At 43.0% G+C, this 21,545-nt stretch overlaps 1 protein-coding gene across 3 annotated transcripts in view; it reads right to left on the reverse strand.

Annotated features, from left to right (window-relative positions):
• Positions 1-6,152: 6,152 nt before the first annotated feature.
• SYT1 (synaptotagmin 1) overlaps positions 6,153-21,545 on the reverse strand; it is a 566,654-nt gene continuing 551,261 nt past the window's right edge. For all 3 annotated transcript variants that reach the window (XM_060112444.1, XM_060112443.1, XM_060112442.1), the window contains 2 exons: positions 12,135-12,268; positions 6,153-7,173 (listed from right to left, as the gene is read on the reverse strand). In XM_060112444.1, coding sequence (XP_059968427.1) covers positions 6,967-7,173; positions 12,135-12,268 — 341 coding nt within the window. In that variant the 3' untranslated portion in view covers positions 6,153-6,966. The remainder of the gene's footprint in view (positions 7,174-12,134; positions 12,269-21,545) is intronic.

Consider the following 21,545-nt stretch of genomic DNA (forward strand, 5'->3'; position numbering starts at 1 on the left):
GCTCATGGGCTCTAGAGCACAGGCTCAGTAGATGTGGTGCACAGGCCCAGTTTCTCCACGGCATGTGGGATCTTCCCGGACCAGGGCCCGAACCTGTGTCCGCTGCATTGGCAGGCAGATTCTTAACCACTGAGCCACCAGGGAAGGCCCAGGGGAGGTTTTTAAGAAGCAGAGTGATGTGACTTGAAGCTAGTCCGCAAACTACAGCCATTTGTATCTGTATGGTCTGTGAACTACAAGAGGTTTTTACATTTTTAGTATATGTGCTGCCGAAGCAACTGCAGAGGGTTTTACATCTTTAAAGGGTTGGAAAGCAGGGAGGGATGGAGGATTGTCAGACAGCCAGAAGAAGAGAAGATGCCACAGAGAACATAGTGCCCACAAAGCTCCCAAAAAGCTTTTTTTTTTTTTTTTTTTTGCAGTACACGGGCCTCTCACTGTTGTGGCCTTTCCCGTTGCGGAGCACAGGCTCCAGACGCGCAGGCTCAGCGGTCATGGCTCACGAGCCCAGCCGCTCTGCGGCATATGGGATCTTCCCGGACCGGGACACGAACCCGTGTCCCCTGCCTCGGCAGGCGGACTCTCAACCACTGCGCCACCAGGGAAGCCCTGTCTCTGTCTCCCTCTCCCTCCCCTGGATCCCTTTCCCTCCCTCTCTTTTTCTCCTTAACCCAGGCAATTGGGTTCCTTCCACAGGCAACTCAAAAAATCCTGCCTATAAAGGATGTCACCTCTTTGCTTCACTCCCAGGCCAGAGGAGGTAGGAAAGTGACCGAAGTAAAGTGGACAGCTGAGAAGGAAGTCAGCCCTGACTTGTTCAGTACAAAATCCTTTTTAACCTGTGTGTGCTCCGGCGAGGGCAAGTCCATTTTGCACAGGGAAGAAGCCTTTGCTGGCAAGATGGTTACTGTTTTAGAAGAAGGAGGAGTGTGGGAACTTCGGGGATATGTATTGGTCGGGGAGGGGGAAGGAATCAGTGTGGCTGAAGTGCAGGCTTTAAAATGCAGGTAACTTACAGGCAGCCTCAGAACTTAGATCACACAGAAACGATCAGCAGGTTTGCATGGTGCTTTTATTACTGCTCCCTCTTGATGGTTCCTCCAGCATAATTATTATTCTGTAAGCTTTGGAAAATTTCTTTGTACATTTAGTATCAGGCTATTTCTCATTTTTATTTTCCTGCTTTTTTTACCTTCTTATTCCAAAGTCACCGTCTGACTGTTTTACAGTAAAGATTTGTGTGCAGCTTAAATCAGTTGCTACACATCAAAGAGTCCTGTGCATATGTAATAAAGTTGTGTTGCAGGGAGTGGGTAACGGCAATCATGGTTGGAATTTTCAAATCTGTATTAGTCAACTCTCTGTATAAATGGAAGAGTGTGATTTCTTGCACCTGTTTCATCAGGTGTGGCTTGGATAGGAACACCAGAATCCTACAGGGAAGAAACCAGAGCATTTAGAAAGTCTATGCAGCTGCTAAAAGTTTCCTAATGTTATGGACTGAATGTTTATGTCCCCCTGAAATTCTTATGTTGAAATTCTAACACTTAAAGTGATTGTATTAGAAGGTGGCATGGGGGGCTTTGGGAGTGATTAGGTTACAAGGGTGAAACTCTCATGGATGGGATTGTGCCCTGATAAAAGAGACCCCGGAGACAGCTCACTTGTCCCTTCCCCCGTGTGAGGACACAGCAAGAAGACCACCTCCCACCAGACCCTCAGTCTGCTGGTGGCCTGATCCTGGACTTCCCAGCCTTCAGAACTGTGAGAAATAAATGTATGTTGTTTAAATCACCCCGTCTACGGTGTTCTTGTTTATAGCAGCCTGAATGGACTGAGACACCTAAAGTGTTGGTCATTTGCCTGCTTTTTCTCCACCCTCATTCCCACCCTTCTGTGCCGGCTATGTACGCATGGCCGGCTCTAAGACCCAGCAGGCTATTTCCCGGACTCCCTCCCCAGCTGACTCTGATTAGGTTATGCTGGTGGGAGGCCCAGGTTGAGCTAGAAGGGAGGAGAGGCGGGCAAGGCGTTCTCTTCCTGTTTCCGCCGACTGTTGGCTTTCCTCTAGCAAGAGTGAACTGCTGCTACTGGAGAGGGTCTTCTGGCGGTTCCAGGACCTCCAACGGGGAGCCTCTTTGTTGGTCCCAACACCAGCACCCGAGACCCTTTGGTGGTTCCATGCTGATTCCCGCAGGTTCTGGCCCCTCCGCTATGGTTCTGGGCTGCGTTAACGTCTCCTCTCCGTTTTGTTTTTCCAGCCTTAGGGGTGGTGTTATGGGCTCAGTTACGCCCCACCCCCAATTTATATGCTGAAGTCCTAACCCCCTAATACCTCAGAATGTGACTGTATTTGGAGATAGGGTGCTTAAAGAGGTAATTAAGTGTAAATGAGGTCATTAGGGTGGACCCTAATCCAATATAACTCATGTCCTTATAAGAAGAGGAGGTTCGGCTTCCCTGGTGGTGCAGTGGTTGAGAGTCCGCCTGCCAATGCAGGGGACACAGGTTCGTGCCCCGGTCCGGGAAGATCCCACATGCCGCGGAGCGGCTGGGCCCGTGAGCCATGGCCGCTGAGCCTGCGCGTCCGGAGCCTGTGCTCCGCAACGGGAGAGGCCACAACAGTGAGAGGCCCGCGTACAGCAAAAAAAAAAAAAAAAGAAAAGAAAAAAAAAAAAGCTGCTGAAGGGAGTAAGATATAGGCAGCTATCAGAGACCTTATCATGAGTAAAACCTTAAGCCTTGTTACATGAGATAAATGTTGCCACAATCTTGCCCACTCATGGACTTGGATAACTCCTACCAGTTCCTTTAGGATTTCCCTCTGGTATTGTATTCTCTAGAAATCTTCTCTTCCTATCTCTTCCCCCAAAGACGGGAATCCCAGGGTACAGATTCTGAGGAAGAGTCTTTTTTTTTTTTTTTTTTTGCTGTACGCGGGCCTCTCACTGTTGTGGCCTCTCCCGTTGCGGAGCACAGGCTCCGGATGCGCAGGCTCAGCGACCATGGCTCACGGGCCCAGCCGCTCCGCGGCATGTGGAATCTTACCGGACCAGGGCACGAACCCGTGTCCCCTGCATCGGCAGGCGGACTCTCAACCACTGCGCCACCAGGGAAGCCCCGAGGAGGAGTCTTATTGGCGAGCGCCCTTGGGAGCGCCGCCCGTGAAGGAGTGAGGACTACTGACGGGGCAGACGGAGAAGTCGAACGGCACTGAGGTCGCACAAGCACCGTCAACTAACCCGCTCGGCCGTGACGGCGCAAGAGGTCCACCGTGGGCCACGGAATGTGAGCCGCAGCCCCTGGGAGGACGCGTGACCTCGGGTAAGGCAGTCTCCTCGGCAGAGGGCAGAGGGACAGGGCTGTGAGCTGTCGGCAGGCAAGGCTTCTAGCAGCTTCTAGGTGCTGAAGGGAGTGAGGGTGGCACACCGTCGTGTCCACTGGGATTGGTCTGGTGAAAGTTCCCAGGGACTCGGGGTACCTCATAGCATCTTGGGGTACCGCATTTACATGTCCGCCTGAGACGGTGGGCTCTTTGGGACCAGGTGAATCTTATTACATCACTTGTTGTATCTCCATCACCCAGGAAAAACACGGTACACAGCAGGCACCTGATACATGTTGCATTTAGTGGGGGAAAGATGTTTACTTGTTTTACCTGTAATTGTGGTAGGCAGGGAAGTTAATGTGTCATGCTCTCCTTTGAAAACTGGCTTTAAAGTATCTTATTTTTAGTTCCATTCTGGAGGGGCTTATGGGACTCAGACTCTAGAGTATGAAAATCCTGGAGGACACATTTTGGGCAAAGCAGGAAGCCTGGAAGTGTGCCTGGTGAACTCATCATAAACGGGAACAGGGAGACACATGTTGAGAAAGACGTGCCCAGGAACACTGGTCAGGAATGGCCAACTGCTCTCTGGGCGTTGTTTTCCCTCCAGCCATTCTGTCTTCATAGACATGACTCAGAGGTTGGCATTCAGTGCAAGCTTTTGTCCAGCTGCCCCTGCTTCCAGCAGGCTCCAAAGTCAATAGGCAATGGACTCCCCACCAGAGTCAGGTAAGAAAAAGGGTGGAAAGGCAGCAACATCAACAGGAAATAAAACATTTTTATTGAATATCTGTGTAATATGGTAAGTCATTTTTAACAACAATCAGAAAACTCCTGTGGAATTCACTACACGAAATGAAACAAAATTTAAACTACCTCATCAAAAATGAAGGTAAAATACAGCTAAGGAGTTGACTCGCGGGCCACGAGCCATATGGCAGAAGAAAACACCCCAACATTTCTACAAGATACAGAGAAAACCCACACAGAGAAGCACTCAAGCAGGCAGTAAATATACACAAAGGCAACTAGGATCTTTCTAGAGCATCAGATTCTAATACTTTACACAGCTTTGTCAGAAAGGTACATGTGGCTTATTGGAGGATGAATCTTGGTCTTAAAGCAGGTTCGGTCACTGACTTGTGACAGGTGGCGTAGTACCAACTAATTCTATCGTGACAATATCCCATGTCTGGCAGTGTTGCAAGAGAATGCATTCATCGTGCTTTAATGCAAGGAATGATGTGTATTCGGTAGCTTGAACCTGCTTGTTTCAAAATGTTTGTTTCAGCGCGAACAGCTTAAAATTGAAATATGGTGAAATCAAATGTCAGTTTCTGGTATTCAAGGAATTTTTAAATGTCAATCAACTCCCTCTCTTTGGTAGGGTCTGATCTTTTAAGTTGGAAGGAGTCTCATTTGAATCTTCTGTTCAAACTGGTATTTAATCTCACATCGTGACTTGTGCGTTTTCTATTATCTACCTTTTGAAAAAAGTATGGACCATCCGTGGAAGAGGGAGATGGTATTCTCCCTTTGTCCTCCAGGTCTATCCCAGTTCTAAGGAGTTTGCTACGACTGGGCTGAAAGGCCAAAGGGCTTGTCTCTTCTTTGATGAGGAAAGAACAGACAGGAATTGTAGTTTTATCAGGAAACAGCCAACCCCATATCTGAAGCTTCCCATTAGCCCTTTTTGAATCCTCTTTGCAGTTGTAAAAGCCATGGTGAGATATCTGAAAGTCTGAACATGAGGCTAATGCTTAGTTTTCCTTCATTTTGTTTTGGTATTTTTGGAGACAAAACTTTCACTTCAGAGCATCACTACTCTCTGTGGCCTGCGAGTGAAAAGGGCCACAGAGGTGAGTGGGAGAAAAGGCTACATGCAGTGTGGGATCATGGGCTGCCTTTCGGCAAAGTGGTGGTCTAACACAGTGGGGAAAAATATGGAATATTGCACAGTGCTTGACAAAATGCTGTGTGTTCCACCCCATGCTTTGTATCTTTCTTGTCCTATGCATAGCTTTTCAGTGCTGAATTGGTCCTTGGTAATGAGAACGGTTTGTGCTACACACACCTTGGGCAGTGCAGTAGGAGGGAATGGCAGTATTGTTACAATATCACTACGGAATAGATTGAGTGCTATCCACTGAGGAAACTACATTACGTGTCTAAGCACACAGGGCAGTCACAGTGTTACACAGAGCAGTCCTTTAAGACTCCTATGGAATGACTAGTAGCTTTGTAATAGTGCCATTTACTACATAATAACACTGAAAACATTTAAAAACTCCTCCTAAATCAAGCATCTAGTATACATAAGAGGTTGCTTCAGTTTTCTAGAACTTGTTCTTGGTTTTGTTTCACCTTTTTTTAAAGGACAAATTAAAACTTATTTACGTAAAAAGAGCATATAAAAAGATCACTAGCTGTCTGTTTTGGCTTAATGGAAGTGCATTCAGAACTATGGCTAATTGTTTTATTTTTTCCTCTTTTGATGGGATTACAATACTGTCTGCTTACCACAAAGTAATTTTGTGTCATAAGCACAGATTGCTGTGTTAAAAATATTCTGCATTCCTTCTAATCTGGTTTTGTATCATAAAATATTTTGTTACAAAGTCTGATGTGCACACCTTCCGAAGTTATGGTAGGTATGAAATCTGGAACAGAATTCACAGGATGCACATTTTGTATAAAGGTGTTAACAGAGAGCTACTTTTTTCTTTTTAAATCGTCAGGCAGTATTTCAGAAATGCTGACTTCTTCTCTCCTCAGCTTCTTTCCCACCCACCCCATCCCCAAACAAATGCACGCGTACACACACACACACACACACACACGGAACACCATCATGTCATTACTCTGTATGCAGTAATGTGAAATCATTGACCCCTGTTCAGTTGCTTCCTCGAATGTAAGAGTGAAGCATGACTTGAACTCTGTAGATATGTACAGACAGATGCTATTCTGGTTTGTGGCTATACTTCCTGGAGGTCAGGCTGGATGCTGCTCAGATCATGCTAATTTGCCTGTGAAGAAATTCTCCAAAATTGGATTCATCCACCAAATAGGTGGTGTCAGCGTATCTTGGTGCTCATATGATTCAATAGAAAGCTCAGGTTTAAGTTGTCCTTTAAGATGTCAGTTTCACTGTACTAGTGCCTTACACGTTGATATTTTTGCTGGAATGCAGACTATACTATATTTACCATATAATATATTATCAGCTCTCCTATATCTCAGTCAATTTACATAGTTTAAAATAGAACATCTTATTAAAAACATCTAGATATACACAGATTAGGAAACGCTTACAACATACAAATACACAAACTAGAAATAAATCTTTAGCATACTGGTATATACAACGGTGTGATACAATAAATAATTTCAGTCATGCTCTATCTACACATCATATTGCTTAAAAGAAGAGTAGATTTGGAGGGCAGTGGTATGACGAAGGGCTTAGGGGCTCTCTACGTTTAAATCTGTGCAAATTAAAACAGGATTTGAAGTACCACTGAATTGTGTTAGGAGTGCATGGCTGGAAAAATGAAAGGACCCATATTACTGAGGTATTTACAGATACTGGCTAAAGAGCACTATGTGGGCCAATGCAGAAAGGCTGCTTCTTCCCTTTACTTCTTGACGGCCAGCATGGCGTCCACTTCCTCCTCTACCTGTAGGGTGTGCCACTGGGCGATGGGTCGCCGGGGGTTGGCCAGCATGTCTGACCAGTGCCGCAGCTCCGCCCCGGTGCTGTTGTAGCCCACGAAGACTTTGCCGATGGCATCGTTCTTCCCGATCTTGTCATAGTCCAAAACAGTGACCACCACTTGCACTTTCTGAAAGAGGCCACAAAATAAACGTGAATCATCCGGCTCTAGAGAGAAAGCCCTGCTACCAAGCTTCCTTGAGATCAAAGCAGTTGGAAAGAAGAAGACCCAATGTCCAAACACCAGGACAAGGAGGAAAATGACCTGAACATGAAAACCCGAGTCCAGTCCCTGCCATTATTACATCATCATCATCTTCTTCAGCATCTTCAAAATACTCAGTAAACATTAATTTTGGCACAATTCTAAGTCTTTCATGGAACTACTCGGTTACAATAGATCCTGTTAACATTGACATGATAGAGATAAGATGCTGAAGCTCAGAGAAGTTAAATCACATGCCTGAAGTCATATAAGAAATGAGTGGTTTGGTTTCTGGAGTGCATGTTATAAAATACCATGCCTGGCTGCCCATGTCAACTTGTATTCATTTTTTTTTTAAGTCTTTATTGAATTTGTTACAGTATTGCTTCTGTTTTGGTTTTTTGGCCGCGAGGCATGTGGGATTGTAGCTCCCTGACCAGGGATCGAACCTGCACCTCCTGCATTGGAAGGCAAAGTCTTAACCACTGGACCACCAGGGAAGTCCCCTGTATTCACCTTTAAATCCAGTTGTTTCCATTGTTTCATCAGCAAAATTTCTGGCATTAGTACTCAGATCACTTTTTTTTTTTTGGTTACAATTTTCAAAGCAACCATGTATTGCAATCCTATTTCAGGTGGGAAGAGCCAGCATAATTTTACATAAAACTAATATAGAATTTCAGCTAATCACATGATTATTGTGAGTTTAAAGTGTGACAACAGAGTGAAAGTCTTTAAAAAGTAGTAATTAACTAAAGATAATTTTTCTCATTCATAAATTCTCTCAATAAGCATTTATTAAGTAACTGTGTATCCAGCATTGACATCAAATGGAATAACCCTTTAGGCCAACCAAGATTTACTCCAGTGATTCCATTAGGTTGTGAGGGTTTATTTAATGCCTTACTTATTTGAACTGGTGAAAGCAAACCCATACCATTTTGACACGAAAGAAACACTTTTTAAAAGTATGTTTTAGGGCCTCCCTGGTGGCGCAAGTGGTTGAGAGTCCGCCTGCCGATGCAGGGGATACGGGTTCGTGCCCCGGTCTGGGAGGATCCCATATGCCGCGGAGCGGCTGGGCCCGTGAGCCATGGCCGCTGAGCCTGCGCGTCCGGAGCCTGCGCGTCCGGAGCCTGTGCTCCGCAACGGGGGAGGCCACAACAGTGAAAAAAAGTATGTTTTAGTTCTTCCTAAGTAATGAATTTGCTTAGTCAAAATAGGCAATGGCTCCAATCTAGAAACCAAGGGAAAAGATAAAGGAAAAATTTAGAATAAAGTAGAACGTGTAGCATTTGGTGGCCAGAGTCAAAAGAAGCAGAAAATGTAATGATGGAAGCCAGGGCCAGATGAAGATCCTGCCCAGTTGTGGCCCTTTACTGGGCTTTGTACTCTGAGGACTGCATTATTGACAAATGTGCTGAGAGATGTCACCAACATACAGCTTCAGATCAGAGGAAATGATCACTTCTGAAGGTGGAATTTAGAATGTCAAATGCAACACACGGGCAGTAAAGGAAACAAATGTCCACCTTTCCTTGTGCAGCCTTGGATTGATTCCATTATCAAGGGAATTACCTACTCACTGGATGGCATTCGAAACCAAGAACAGAATCACCTTGGTTCTGAGCACCTTTCCCAAGCGAATTCATCTGGATGCAGTCGTATTGCAAGGGATGAGGGACAGGGACAGTAGGGTTGTCATGCACAAAAGTAACAAGGATTTTGGAGGTTGGAGTGAATAGTTAGAGTGAATTTTGATTCTTTCACCTAGGAATGTATTGATTAGTAGCAATCAAGGCAAAATATCCTTATAAAGGCCTTGGGTTAATGTTTTCAGCTGCATTTGTAATCTGTACATTTTTTGGTAGGGGGTGGTTTGCAACCTTTTCATATGCTTTTGGACATCAGCATATTTTGCTTCTCTCAATGTATTTCATATGGATAGAGACAGATAGAAAGACAGACAATCGTATAACCTCAGGGTAAATAAAACCTAAGCCCCTATTATAGCATGTTAAATGCTCAGTTATTTTCTCTAGGGAAATGCAAAGACTAGGATAGCAGCCTATTGGGGAAAAGAAGAAAGAAAAGAACACATTGACTTTAGGAGCGGTGAGGAAGGGATGCCGTCAAAGGCATGCTCATTATTTCCATGCCTCGTGGACTCTGTATTGGGCTGAGGTTCTCTCTGTCCTGACAAAATGTTATCTTCTCTGAAAGGCTGCCCCAGAAACCCAGCATACATCTTGTTTTTAATGTGCTTCATTTTCAGTATATTTGCATTTGCTGGAATTTATAGTTGAAAAGGGACACGTATATATATTTTAAAGGTATAGAATTGTAGCTCAAAGGAGAAGATTTACAATAGGATTTTTCATCTCAATGTCCTGCCTCATATGGTTTTGTGGAATTAAAACACAAAATGCCAGGAGGTGTTAGTTTCCATAGGAATAATGTCTCAGAACTCAAAAAAGAGCTCACTGAATAAGTATTGCAAAATAAATTGTTGGAGAAATTGGATGTCTTAGGTTGCCAGTGGGTCCAAAGCAGTGAGCTCACTGGTTCAGGCTAGTAAACAAGTGACTGGGGACAGGGAATCAGTGTCTTCTACAATGTCATTTACTTATATAACAGCTATTGAAAGTAAATATGTACAATCGGCTGCCATGTGAAAATGTATATAAGAAAGGTTATATAAAAACCATGAACTAATGTGAGCATGGTGGGATTACTGATGATTTAAAAAACTGCCTTATATTATACAGTAGCTACTAGCCACATGTAGCTGTTTAAACTTAAATAAATTAAAATTAAAGTTCCTTGTTTACACTAGTGGCTGAGGTGCTCATGACCTACCTATGGCTGGTGGCTACCCTATTGGACAATATCGATGACATTTCCATCCTTACAGAGTTCTGTCGGATAGCGCTGATTTACATATTGTTTTAATCTTATTGTTAGATCCATTTTCTAATACATAAAATGTTAATTTGAATAAAAGACAACATTAGCATCGTGAGTAAGAATGATGGGAACCATTTACTGGGTGTTTGTATGTGCTCAGCACCGTTCCAAATGCTTTTACATGCATAGTCTCACTTTGACATGGATTCTGTTATTATTCCTATTTTATATATGAGACAATTCTAAGCCTCAGTTTCCTTATATGTATATAAAATTGGGGTAATAATGGTACCTTGCTTATAAGGTTATTGTAAGGATTAAATGAGATTATGCAGGTAAAGTGCTTACCTTGGGCCTAGGTACAAAATAAATATACAATAAATGTAGCTATTACATTAGCTGTCTTCATGGAATAAAGGTGTGGTTCATTCCTAAGGTACTGTATTTTAAGACTAGGTTAAAAATAAAAATATGCAACCAAAGAATATTTGCTGCATTTTGTTATTCTGGACCATTAGAAGGTTCCATGCTGTAGTTTTGATGCCTACCCTTCATCTCTCCTTCAAGTCATGAGCAAACTTCTATAGGACTGAAAAGATAGGCCCACATCAATTTTTTTTTTTTTTTTTTTTTTTTTTGTGGTACGCGGCCTCTCACTGTTGTGGCCTCTCCCGTTGCGGAGCACAGGCTCTGGATGCGCAGGCTCAGCGGCCATGGCTCACGGGCCCAGCCGCTCCGCAGCATGTGGGATCTTCCCGGACTGGGGCACGAACCCATGTCCCCTGCATCGACAGGCAGACTCTCAACCACTGCGCCACCAGGGAAGCCCTCAATTTTTTTTATAAAGTGTAAAAATAGTGTTGTTTTAAGAAATTTGACTCTCTGATACCCATTAAAGATTAGCAAGAATAGGGCTTCCCTGGTAGCGCAGTGGTTGGGAATCTGCCTGCCAATGGAAATCTGCCTGCCAATGCAGGGGACACGGTTTCGAGCCCTGATCCGGGAAGTTCCCACAGGCTGCGGGGCAACTAAGTCCGCCAGCCACAACTACTGAAGCCCGTGCTCCACAAAAAGAGAAGCCACTGCAATGAGAAGCCCGAGCACCGCAAGGAAGAGTAGCCCCCACTCTCGGCAACTGGAGAAAGCCCACGCACAGCAACAAAGACCCAACTCAGCCATAAATAAATAAATATTTAAAAAAAAGATTAGCAAGACTAGCCCATAATTAATGGATGCGAACTTTGGATCCAATAGCCTAACTATGAATATGAAGTAAGAAAACCTAAAAATATTTAAGAATGACTAAATAATAAGATCATATGCTATCACTGTGTCTACATGTAGCATCCTAGTTTGAACATGTTAACCACAAGGTCTTTTAATAGGATAATTCCTATCATAACAAATATTATCTAGCAAATTAAGGTTCTGTCTTTACAAAAATAACCATCCATTCCAACTCAGAAACAGGAAGCTGAATTTAAACAATGAAAAATACAACTTAGCCTAATTTTTCTACTGTTAATTATTTAATAATGAAAGATTAAAGATGCTGCATATTTAGCATCAACCAAAATATTTCCTTTATCACTACTTTTTTATTTTTTGCTACAAAGAGGTGATAATGAGAATTACATATTGTGGCCTGGGAGTAGAGAGTGAATGCTTATTTTCTCTTGACCTTTAACCTTTGTGGATGTACTGTTTGAATTAGTTGAGTGGTTCTGTCGGTGTTCTTTTTCCTACTTTATTTCTGCTCAACAGAATGACAGCTGTTTTTGGCTGATGAATCAGCACATCCTGTGCTGTATATTTTATCATTTCCCTCTTGATGTAGTTTGAGCATTAAATGTGCACGGAATAAGAATAGCAGTTCTAATGGAGGCATATGCACTGATAATTCACAAGATCTGTGTGTTTAATTTATGTGACCTGAAGAAATGACATTGAATGGGAAGAAAAAATACGTTTGACATTACCTGGATTTGCTCGAAGGGTACTTCAAAGCTGAATGACTCATTGTAGTAGGGGTTAAGTGTGTTCTTTTTAATCGTTGTCTTTTTCTTCTTCAGCCTCTTGCCATTCTGCATCAGATGAATCTTCACATAAGGATCTGAAAAACAGAAACAAAAACTAGGAAATCAGAGACATATTTTTATATTATAATTTAGCTTATAAAAAGTCCAAGTATTCCTGACAGGAAAATAATTGTGTAGCATGTAGCTAGTATTTTTTTTTTTTTTCAAGCGTTTTTTTTTTTTTTTTTTTTTTTTTTTGCTGTACGCGGGCCTCTCACTGCTGTGGCCTCTCCCGTTGTGGAGCACAGGCTCCAGACATGCAGGCTCAGCGGCCGTGGCTCACGGGCCCAGCCGCTCCGCGGCATGTGGGATCCTCCCGGACCGGGGCACGAACCCGTGTCCCCTGCATCGGCAGGCAGACTCTCAACCACTGCGCCACCAGGGAAGCCCCAAGCGTTTTTTTATTGAAAGATTTTAAGTAGTCTATGGGCCATGTTTTTTTGCCGTGATATCTCAATATTTATAGTTGGATTTAGGAGATGAGAGGATTGGTGTGCTGGTAACTCAGCTTTTGGGGAAATAATAGCCTTGACATGTAGCATTTGCTAATGTCCATGGTACAAATACTCTCAGCATGGCTGATTTCAAGCTAACAGTTTAACAACTGGCTCACTAAATTCCTGAAAATTTAACAATTGGCTCTTGTGAGCTGGCAAAGAACTGGCTTCAGTATACCACTGCATGGGCATTAAAACTCTTGACAGAGAGAGGACAAAGGAGACGTTTCATTCTTTCATTTATTCATTTGCTCAAACAATATTAGTGAAGCCCTAGGAGTATAGCTGTGAACAAATCAGACCATCCCGGTTTTCAGGATGGAACTTCAGACTTGTGGGGGAAATAGACAATACGCTTGTAAAGAAAAGAAATACATATGAAATTCTAAGTTGAGAAGAGTGCTCTGGAAGGAAAGAGCAGAGGGATGTATGATAGAGACCCCCAGAGGTATGGCGAGTCTAAGGGAAGAATGGAATTCTTATACTTAGATCACTCACGTAAGGCCTTTCAGCAGAGGTAACATTTAAAGTAAGATGTGAATATTGAAGGGTGACAAGAGGCCACATGTCTGAGTATGTGTGTGAGTGTGTGAGTGTGTGTGTGCATGTGTGTGTGTGCGTGCGTGTGTGTGTGCGAGCACGCGCGTGTGTGTGTGCGCGCGTGTGTATGAGACAGAGAGAAAGAGAGAGAACCAGGATCTGTGCCAGAACATTTCTAGGTAGAGAAGAGCTTCAAGGATTCAGGGAGAAGAGAATAAGCTGGTAGCACACACAGAGGTAATGAGAAAAGGAGCAGACAGTTCCCTTAGCAGTTTCCTCAAAGCCTCGTTAGGTAAAGGTAAAGTAATAAGTAAGTCACTGGAGGGGAAAGACGATTCTCATTACTAACAGATGAATGAGCTCCCTTAGGTTATTAAGAACCAGTACCCAAGTTTGATAGTAAAATCTACTGTTTTCTTCAACATTTTTCCATCGGATATGTAATACATGTTTACTATAGAAAAAATATCAGGAAGCAATGATAAACAAAAAGAGGAAGAAATTTTAAATCATCCATGATTTTACTCCCCTAAAATAACCACTGCCAAGCCTTCCAAAATTACTTTCCTTTCTTTCAGAATGTGTAGAGCTGGGAGAAACTCTACAGATAATCTAGTTTAATGCCCACATATTGTACTTTTAGAAGATAAAACTGCAGACCAGCAAAGGTGGTTTTTATCTCCCTCTTGCTATCCCCTAGTAGAACATAACTCCTGAAGGACAGAAACTTTGTCTGTCATATTCACTAACTGAATTTACTAAACAGTACCTGGCAGTATAAATTTTTGTTGACTGAATCAGAGGAACTTGTTGAGGGCTGGCCTCATAATCTGGGTCTCCTTATTCTTAGTCCTGTCTTCTTCCCACGGCCCCAAAGCCCACATTACTTGAATATGTGTTGTTTGGGGTTTTTGTTTTTAATGTTACATCCAGTCAAGGGGCTTGTAATGAAGATTTTCATCAAAATGAAGAATATCTTTAAAAGACAGACCAAGTGATGAGAAACCAAGTCTATCAACTACATAGTTGATCAGTTAAAAAAATGCACTGTAAATAATTGCAAATGAAGGGGAAAAAAGGCCCTTTTTACTGATAATCCATCTTGCTGTTCACAAGCAACTCTGATTTTTGGTTCAGAGACCTTGTTTGCTTATGAAGTTCTCTGGGTCCTCCATCCCAGCCCCTTGCACTTTTCTCAAAGATGGTCAAGTCTCCAGTTGCTCCTTGGCACTGACAAAATACCCAAATACTAAATACTCACAAACATATGTTTATGGCTCCTGTGTTCATGTGTTGAAACTTCATCAACTTAACTAAGGCACAGGGTTTTGCAAGAGAAGCACGGTGACTATCTGTTTATTCATTTAACACAGTATATGACAAGAAAATTCCTTGTGCATCTGCCATATGAGCAAGCAAATTAAAAACCCAACAAGATAATTTCAGATTTCAACATGAACTCTGATGTGATGTGATCAATGCCTGGGGGAGAACAAGGTAATTTAGAAAAACTGATCAACAAGGTTGTCACCGAGGAGGCCAGGTTTGAGCTAAAAACCGAATTACAGGAAGGAGTGAGTCATTGGTAGATGTGGTGGAAGCTTGAACCCGTCAGAAGGAGCAGCACATGCAGAGCCCTAAGGTGCTTGTCCTTCTGTGCGTCTACAGAACAAGAAGGCAAGGTGGGGACAGGTAGGCGGTGAGGTCACAGAGGTAACACTGCTGGCCTCCCTCCTTCAAAAGCAGAATCTGCCGCTTCTGACCATGATTCAGAGATATTCTATCATTTCATGATACTTACAAGAGGGGACGGGGCTGGAGGAGGAGCAGGTATGGGGCTGCTATGGATGGGCAGAGTTAGCCATTGCCTTTGCAGATCCATCCTCATACAGGTACCAAAGCAACTTACTTTATAGGCAAAAGTCCCGTCTTAATCATAACCAAGACTGACAGTCACTTAGAGCTTATTCTTTTCTTTTCCTCCCCATTTTTATTGAGATATAATTGACATGTAACATTGTGTAAGTTTAAGATGTACAATGTGATGATTTGATATACATATGTATGTGAGGTGGTGACCGCAACAAGGTTAGTTAACACATTTATCACCTCACATAATTGTAGTATTTTTGTGTGTGTGGTGAGAACATTTAAGCCCTACTCTCGTAGCAACTTTCAAGTATACGACACAGCATTGTCACCATGCTGTACGTTAGATCCCCAGAACTTATTCATCTTGTAACTAGAAGTTTGTATCCCTTGATCAATGTCTCCTCATTTCCCTCACTCCTCAGCTCCTGGCAACCACTATTCTATGCTCTTTTTCTATGAGTTTGGCTTTTTAATAGATTCTACATCCACATAGAAGAGAGATAACGCAGTATTTGTCTTTCTTTGTCTGACTTATTACCCTTAGTATAACACCCTCAAGGTCCATCCATGATGTCAAAAATGGCAGATTTCCTTCTTTTTGGTGGCTGAATAATCATCTATTTTATATATACCACACTTTCATTATCCATTTATCTGTTGATGAACACTTAGGTTGTTTCCATGTCTTGGCAATTGTGAATAATGCTGCAATGGGCACATGGGAATGCAGATATCTTTTTGAGAGAGTGATTTCATTTACTCCTGATGCATACCCAGGAGTGGAACTGCTGGATTATATGGTATCTCTACTTTTAATTTTTTTGAGGAACCTCCATACTGTTTTCCATACTGGCTGCACCAATTTATGTTCCCACCAACAGTGCATGAGGGTTCCCTGTTCTCCACATCTTGCAAGCACTTGTTATCTCTTGTCTTGTTGATAATAGCCATTCTAGTAGGTTTGAGATGATATCTGATTATGGCTTTGATTTGTTTTTTTTTTTTGCGGTATGCGGGCCTCTCACTGTTGTGGCCTCCCCCGTTGCGGAGCACAGGCTCCGGACGCGCAGGCTCCGGACGCGCAGGCTCTGGACGCGCAGGCTCAGCGGCCATGGCTCACGGGCCCAGCCGCTCCGCGGCATATGGGATCCTCCCAGACCGGGGCACGAACCCGTATCCCCTGCATCGGCAGGCGGACTCTCAACCACTTGCGCCACCAGGGAGGCCCCTATGGCTTTGATTTGTATTTCCCTGATTATTAGTGATATTGGAACATCTTTTCATGTACCTGTTGGCCATTTATGTATCTTCTCTGTAACAATATCATTCATAACTTCTGCTCATTTTTAATGGGTTTTTTAAAATTTATTTTTATTTTTTGCTCTTGAGATGTATGAGTTTCTTATATATTTTGGATATTAACCCCTTATCCAGTATATGGTCTGCAAATATTTTCTCCCACTCAACAGGTTGTCAGATGTCTTACTCTTTTTCAACTTTTGTGCCTGGATAAGTCTTGACTGTCTAAGCCTGATAGGTTATGTACCCAGGGTGGTCACATTTGAGCATCTTCTTGGTTCAGTCATCCAAAGTCTTACACTGTGTCTCCATTTTCTCCAGTCTTCTCCATTTTCATCTACTCTTTGATTGGCTTGATTTCCTAAGTGTCCTCTGGTTGAAGTCTTGCCCTGAATTCTGGTCCCTTTGGAGATGGCCCTAATCCCTTGATTAGTTCATTAGTAACTTCTTTGGGGATCTAGACCTGGCTCCTGTCTCCCTAAACATACCCACCTAACTATGAGATACCCATCATGCTTTAAGTACACACACGTTTTTTGTAGTAAGGATCACCTCTCCTGCAGAGTAAGACCTGTATAATTAAATTTGTTCTGTTTTAGGGGCTGTTCCGCAAAGCAAATCCTTGTCAATTCAGAGTTTCTTAGTGGCTTAGAGATCTTGATCATTGCGTAATAAGACATAATTTTATGGAAATGATAAATAGGCTGTAATGAGACTCCCTAATGCTGCTTTTCCTGAGTACAACTGCTGGACACCATGCATGGCATTCAAACATCTGTTAGGTTTTTGTAAACATGTAAATAGCATGGGGAAATATGCAAGCTACAAAGTTGGGCTACTGTCCTCAGGGACTCCGTACCTCTATGGCTGCACTGCTTTATTCTGTCCCCAAAACAAGCACTCATGGAACCTTTCATCATCTAAATACTGACAACGCTTCTTCAACACCATTTAGATAATCCCTGTTGCCACTGAAACAGGTGCAAGACTTGGGACGGTTTGCTTCATTTTTTTTTTTTTTTGCTGTACGCAGGCCTCTCACTGCTGTGGCCTCTCCCGTTGCGGAGCACAGGCTCCGGACACGCAGGCTCAGCAGCCATGGCTCACGGGCCCAGCCACTCTGCAGCATGTGGGATCTTCCCGGACCGGGGCACGAACCTGTGTCCCCTGCATCGGCAGGCGGACTCTCAACCACTGCGCCACCAGGGAGGCCCTAAACATTAAGTTTTTGATCGTTTATCATGGCAGCAGCAAAAAAACTAATACAGCAACCAAAGCTGAAGGGATAATTCTGTTGTTTATCTAGCAAGGTTTGATGATGAAAGTCAAGTTTACATAGGTCTAGAAAACAATCTTTTGGAAAAAAATTGATATGTTTTTCCAATCTTCTAAAAATTATTACATTGTTCCTCAAAACAAAATCCTTCAAAAAAGTATTTTTTAATTAAAAAAAGTTAACACAGAGCATGCAACCAGAAGATAACAGTTACATACAGATGTTTCAGGATCCATGGTAAAATTAGTAAAAATGGATGAAATCTTAGCTGAGAATGATTTTTACAGTAAGATCCATTACAAGGTTTAATATAATAATGTTCCTTTATGTTTGTAGAGTACTTTAAGATCATATACATATACGTTAGGTATATATATATAAATTATATCATCTCCTTTAATCCTTACAACAATCCCAGTGAGGGAACTGGGGCTTGGAAAGGCTAATTTTTTTTCCCAAGAACTCAAACCAAGGTCCTATGACTCTAAACCTACTGCTCTTTGTGATACATTGAAGAAATAATTTCGTATAGTGTTTATAAGTATAGACTCTGGAGCCAGATTAACTTGAATCTCAGCTGTACTGCTAGCTGTGTGGTTTGGGCAAGTTATTTAAGCTCTCTGTGCCATAGTTCCTTCACCTTAAAGTGGTGAGAATGATAACACCTTGCTCAGAGAGTTGTGAAGATTAAATTGAGTTTCTACAGGGAAGGTGCTTCAAAATGTGCCCGGGGGCTTCCCTGGTGGCGCAGTGGTTGAGAGTCCGCCTGCCGGTGCAGGGGACACGGGTTCGTGCCCCGATCCCGGAAGATCCCACATGCCGCGGAGCGGCTGGTCCCGCGAGCCATGGCCGCGGAGCCTGTGTGTCCGGAGCCTGTGCTCCGCAACGGGAGAGGCCACAACAGTGAGAGGCCTGCGTACAGCAAAAAAAAAAAAAAAAAAAAAAAAGTGCCCGGAACATATTGTTATTAATGATCAGTGTTTATTATTGTGTCATGAAAGGGCTGAGCTCTAAGTCAGCCTCTATGTGTCAGACTCTCCCCCAACTCACGTTGCAGAACTGGTGCCCACCATGAGCAAATGGGAAGAAGTCATTCCATTGGCTGCAGGAATAAGCCCAGCTGCTCCAAGTGTCAGGTTTACTTCTGGAAAGAAGCAAACCCATGCTAAGCAACTGGTTCATTAATGAAGCACTTAATCATGTATGGTATGAAAGAGAAGGGAAGGGTTTCTTTCATTTCTACCTGTATAAGTGGTCTTGAGGTGTGAGGTGGGAAACTAACTCAGCATCCTGTATAGTTTCCTCTTGTTCCTGAAGTCAAGACATCAGATTACACAGAGCTGAAAAGTTAATCTGGAGAGTTCTAAGTGGAGTCTTATTACTGAGGCTCTAGGACAGTGTGAGTCAAAACTATGATTTATGGAGATTTCTTTCCAGATATTGAGGCCAGCTAGTGTGGATATACTTGGGCATATTATGGATGCAGTATCTACTTTCTTGATGCTGCTCAAAATGAGGAAACAGAAAAGGAGGCCCTCGGCTTTGAGATTTATTGCCGTTGTTGGGAATATAGTAATGCCTATTGGTTGCTGGAGAGAGGTAGTATCTATACCTCCTCCCTTTTTCTGTTAATTCCTTTCTATCATGAAAAAAATTTATGGTCTGGTTTCTTCCTTCTGCTTCCATCTAGCCTTAGAACTCCTCCTTTCTTTTTTTCCACTCTTTCCAATCCAGAGCGAGGGATAGGAAATTAAATTAAAGCTACAGTGAGATGATTTGCTAAGTCACTTATTACACCTCACCTCCTAGGCAGTGGAGGCTCGGGAGCAGTGACTTTGCCATGTGAAAGGAGTGCAGAGGACCCTAGGTTGGTGGCCAAATGAATGCTTTGGTCTCAGTGGCCATATTCAGGGATGAGGCTGTAGACTGCCTTTGACTGGTTAGGTGATTACTTGGTCAGCTCCAGCTTATGAGCAATTCTGAAGGTGAAAGGGCCATTTTCTGCCCATTGGGCAGCCTCTTCTGAATATAACTTGTGGGCTGGACCAACGATGGTCTGGTGCCAATCTTCTTCTTTCATTTCGTCCCTATTCAGGCATTAATTTTGAGTGGAAGACCTCTCACACATATTTTTCACATTAAGTGGTAGGAGTTTCCTTTCTGAAAGATTTCTTCCCACAACCAATTCCTAGTAGTCTGATCTGGCCCTGATGCTCCAATATTTAGCTCTAGGCACCACCTACACATAGTCCTTTAGGCATTGCATCCCATCCCACTCATCTCCATCTGATCTACCCTGGATGCACTGAATCCGCCATCCTCTTTTGGTCAGGGAGTAAGAAGAGTGATGACACATATACGCCCCTGTTTTCTTGCTTTTCCAGACTTCTCTACCATCCACCTTGCTGTACAAAGGCTTGGTTGATTTGACGGCTTTGTGGAAGGGATGGAAATGGGGAGGTTGGGCATGGCAATCAAAAGAGGGTGGAGTCTTATAAGAAGAGACTTAAGAGAGATGATCTTTCTCTCTGCCATGTGAAGATACAATGAGGAGAGTTGTAAACGAGGAAGAGAGCCTTCCCTAAGAACCCAACCATGCTGTTACCCTGATCTCTGACTTTCAGCCTCCAGAACTGTGAGAAATAAATGTTTGTTATTTACGCCACCCAGTCTGTGGTATTCTGTTATAGCAGAGCCCTACCTGTCTGTCTATCTATCTATCTCCAGACTAAGATAGCGCTCTTCCCACTAAACTCTCCCTTGGTCCCCTCTTTTCCTCTCTGACCATTACTGATACTTCTTTATTTTCTCCTCTCCCGTCATCTGCCCCAAGACTCTCAAGTTTAATCACATTTGATATTATTTTAGCGCATGTTTAATGGGATTTTTCTCTACACTGCTTTTCTCAGACACCCTGCAGTACAACCTTAGGATTTCAATAGTACTGCCACCACAGTTAAACAGCTTCTGGCCACAGAGTCTGGCACTGGAATGTAATGTTTTCACAAACACTGGTGTCCCTGGTACAGTTTCAACATGTAGAGATGCATTCCCAAAAAAGGATATAGAGTAACCTTGGAGGAAGACTTTGGAACTAAGTATGAAATTCAGTAAGTTGTTTTCCTTCAATTATAGGGACACCATGTTGGGTGAGCTTTGCAGAAACGTAAGTGCAGCCCACAAGCTGTACTATAAGGCCATAACTATAACTCTCTCAGCTCTTTTATCCTTGGGACAGAAACCTACTGAGCTCATTACCTCCCCTGTTGGCCTGTTCTTGTGTCATGAGTCCAGCCTGATTTGGGGCCATCTTTGATTCCTCCTTTTCCACCTCCCGTGAAGAGTGAGCCACCACATCCTACCAACTTCCCTTCGCCTTGTCACTCTTGTTGGTTCTCTCTAACTTGTTGCCACATCTCAAGATCAGAAATCCAATCTCTCTTGCTACCATGCCATCAACGTCAAACTAGTTTTCCTATAATTGCTAAAATGACATTTCATTACACTAGCTCCCTCATTAAAAGCCTTTCATGACTTTCCAATGTAAAACAATTCCAAACTCTACCATAGCATTCACAGCCCATCCTAACTTCCTCATCTCATTTCCACAAACCCTGTGCTCCACTCCTGGTCAATACTTACTCATCCTCACAGAGAACTGAATGCCCCGTCTTTGAACTGCCTGTCCTTTAGCCTGAGATGCTTTCTTTTCCCATTGTAAATGTGGTTTAAAAGTCATCTCTTCCCTGAAGATTTTACTGATGATTTTGTCAGTCAGAACCTTCAGACAAACCTTTCTCTGCCCTGCAGCATTTTCTTTTGTACTAT

Source organism: Mesoplodon densirostris, chromosome 11, assembly GCF_025265405.1.
Source record: "Mesoplodon densirostris isolate mMesDen1 chromosome 11, mMesDen1 primary haplotype, whole genome shotgun sequence".
In the NCBI taxonomy this organism is placed as follows: Eukaryota; Metazoa; Chordata; class Mammalia; order Artiodactyla; family Ziphiidae; genus Mesoplodon; species Mesoplodon densirostris.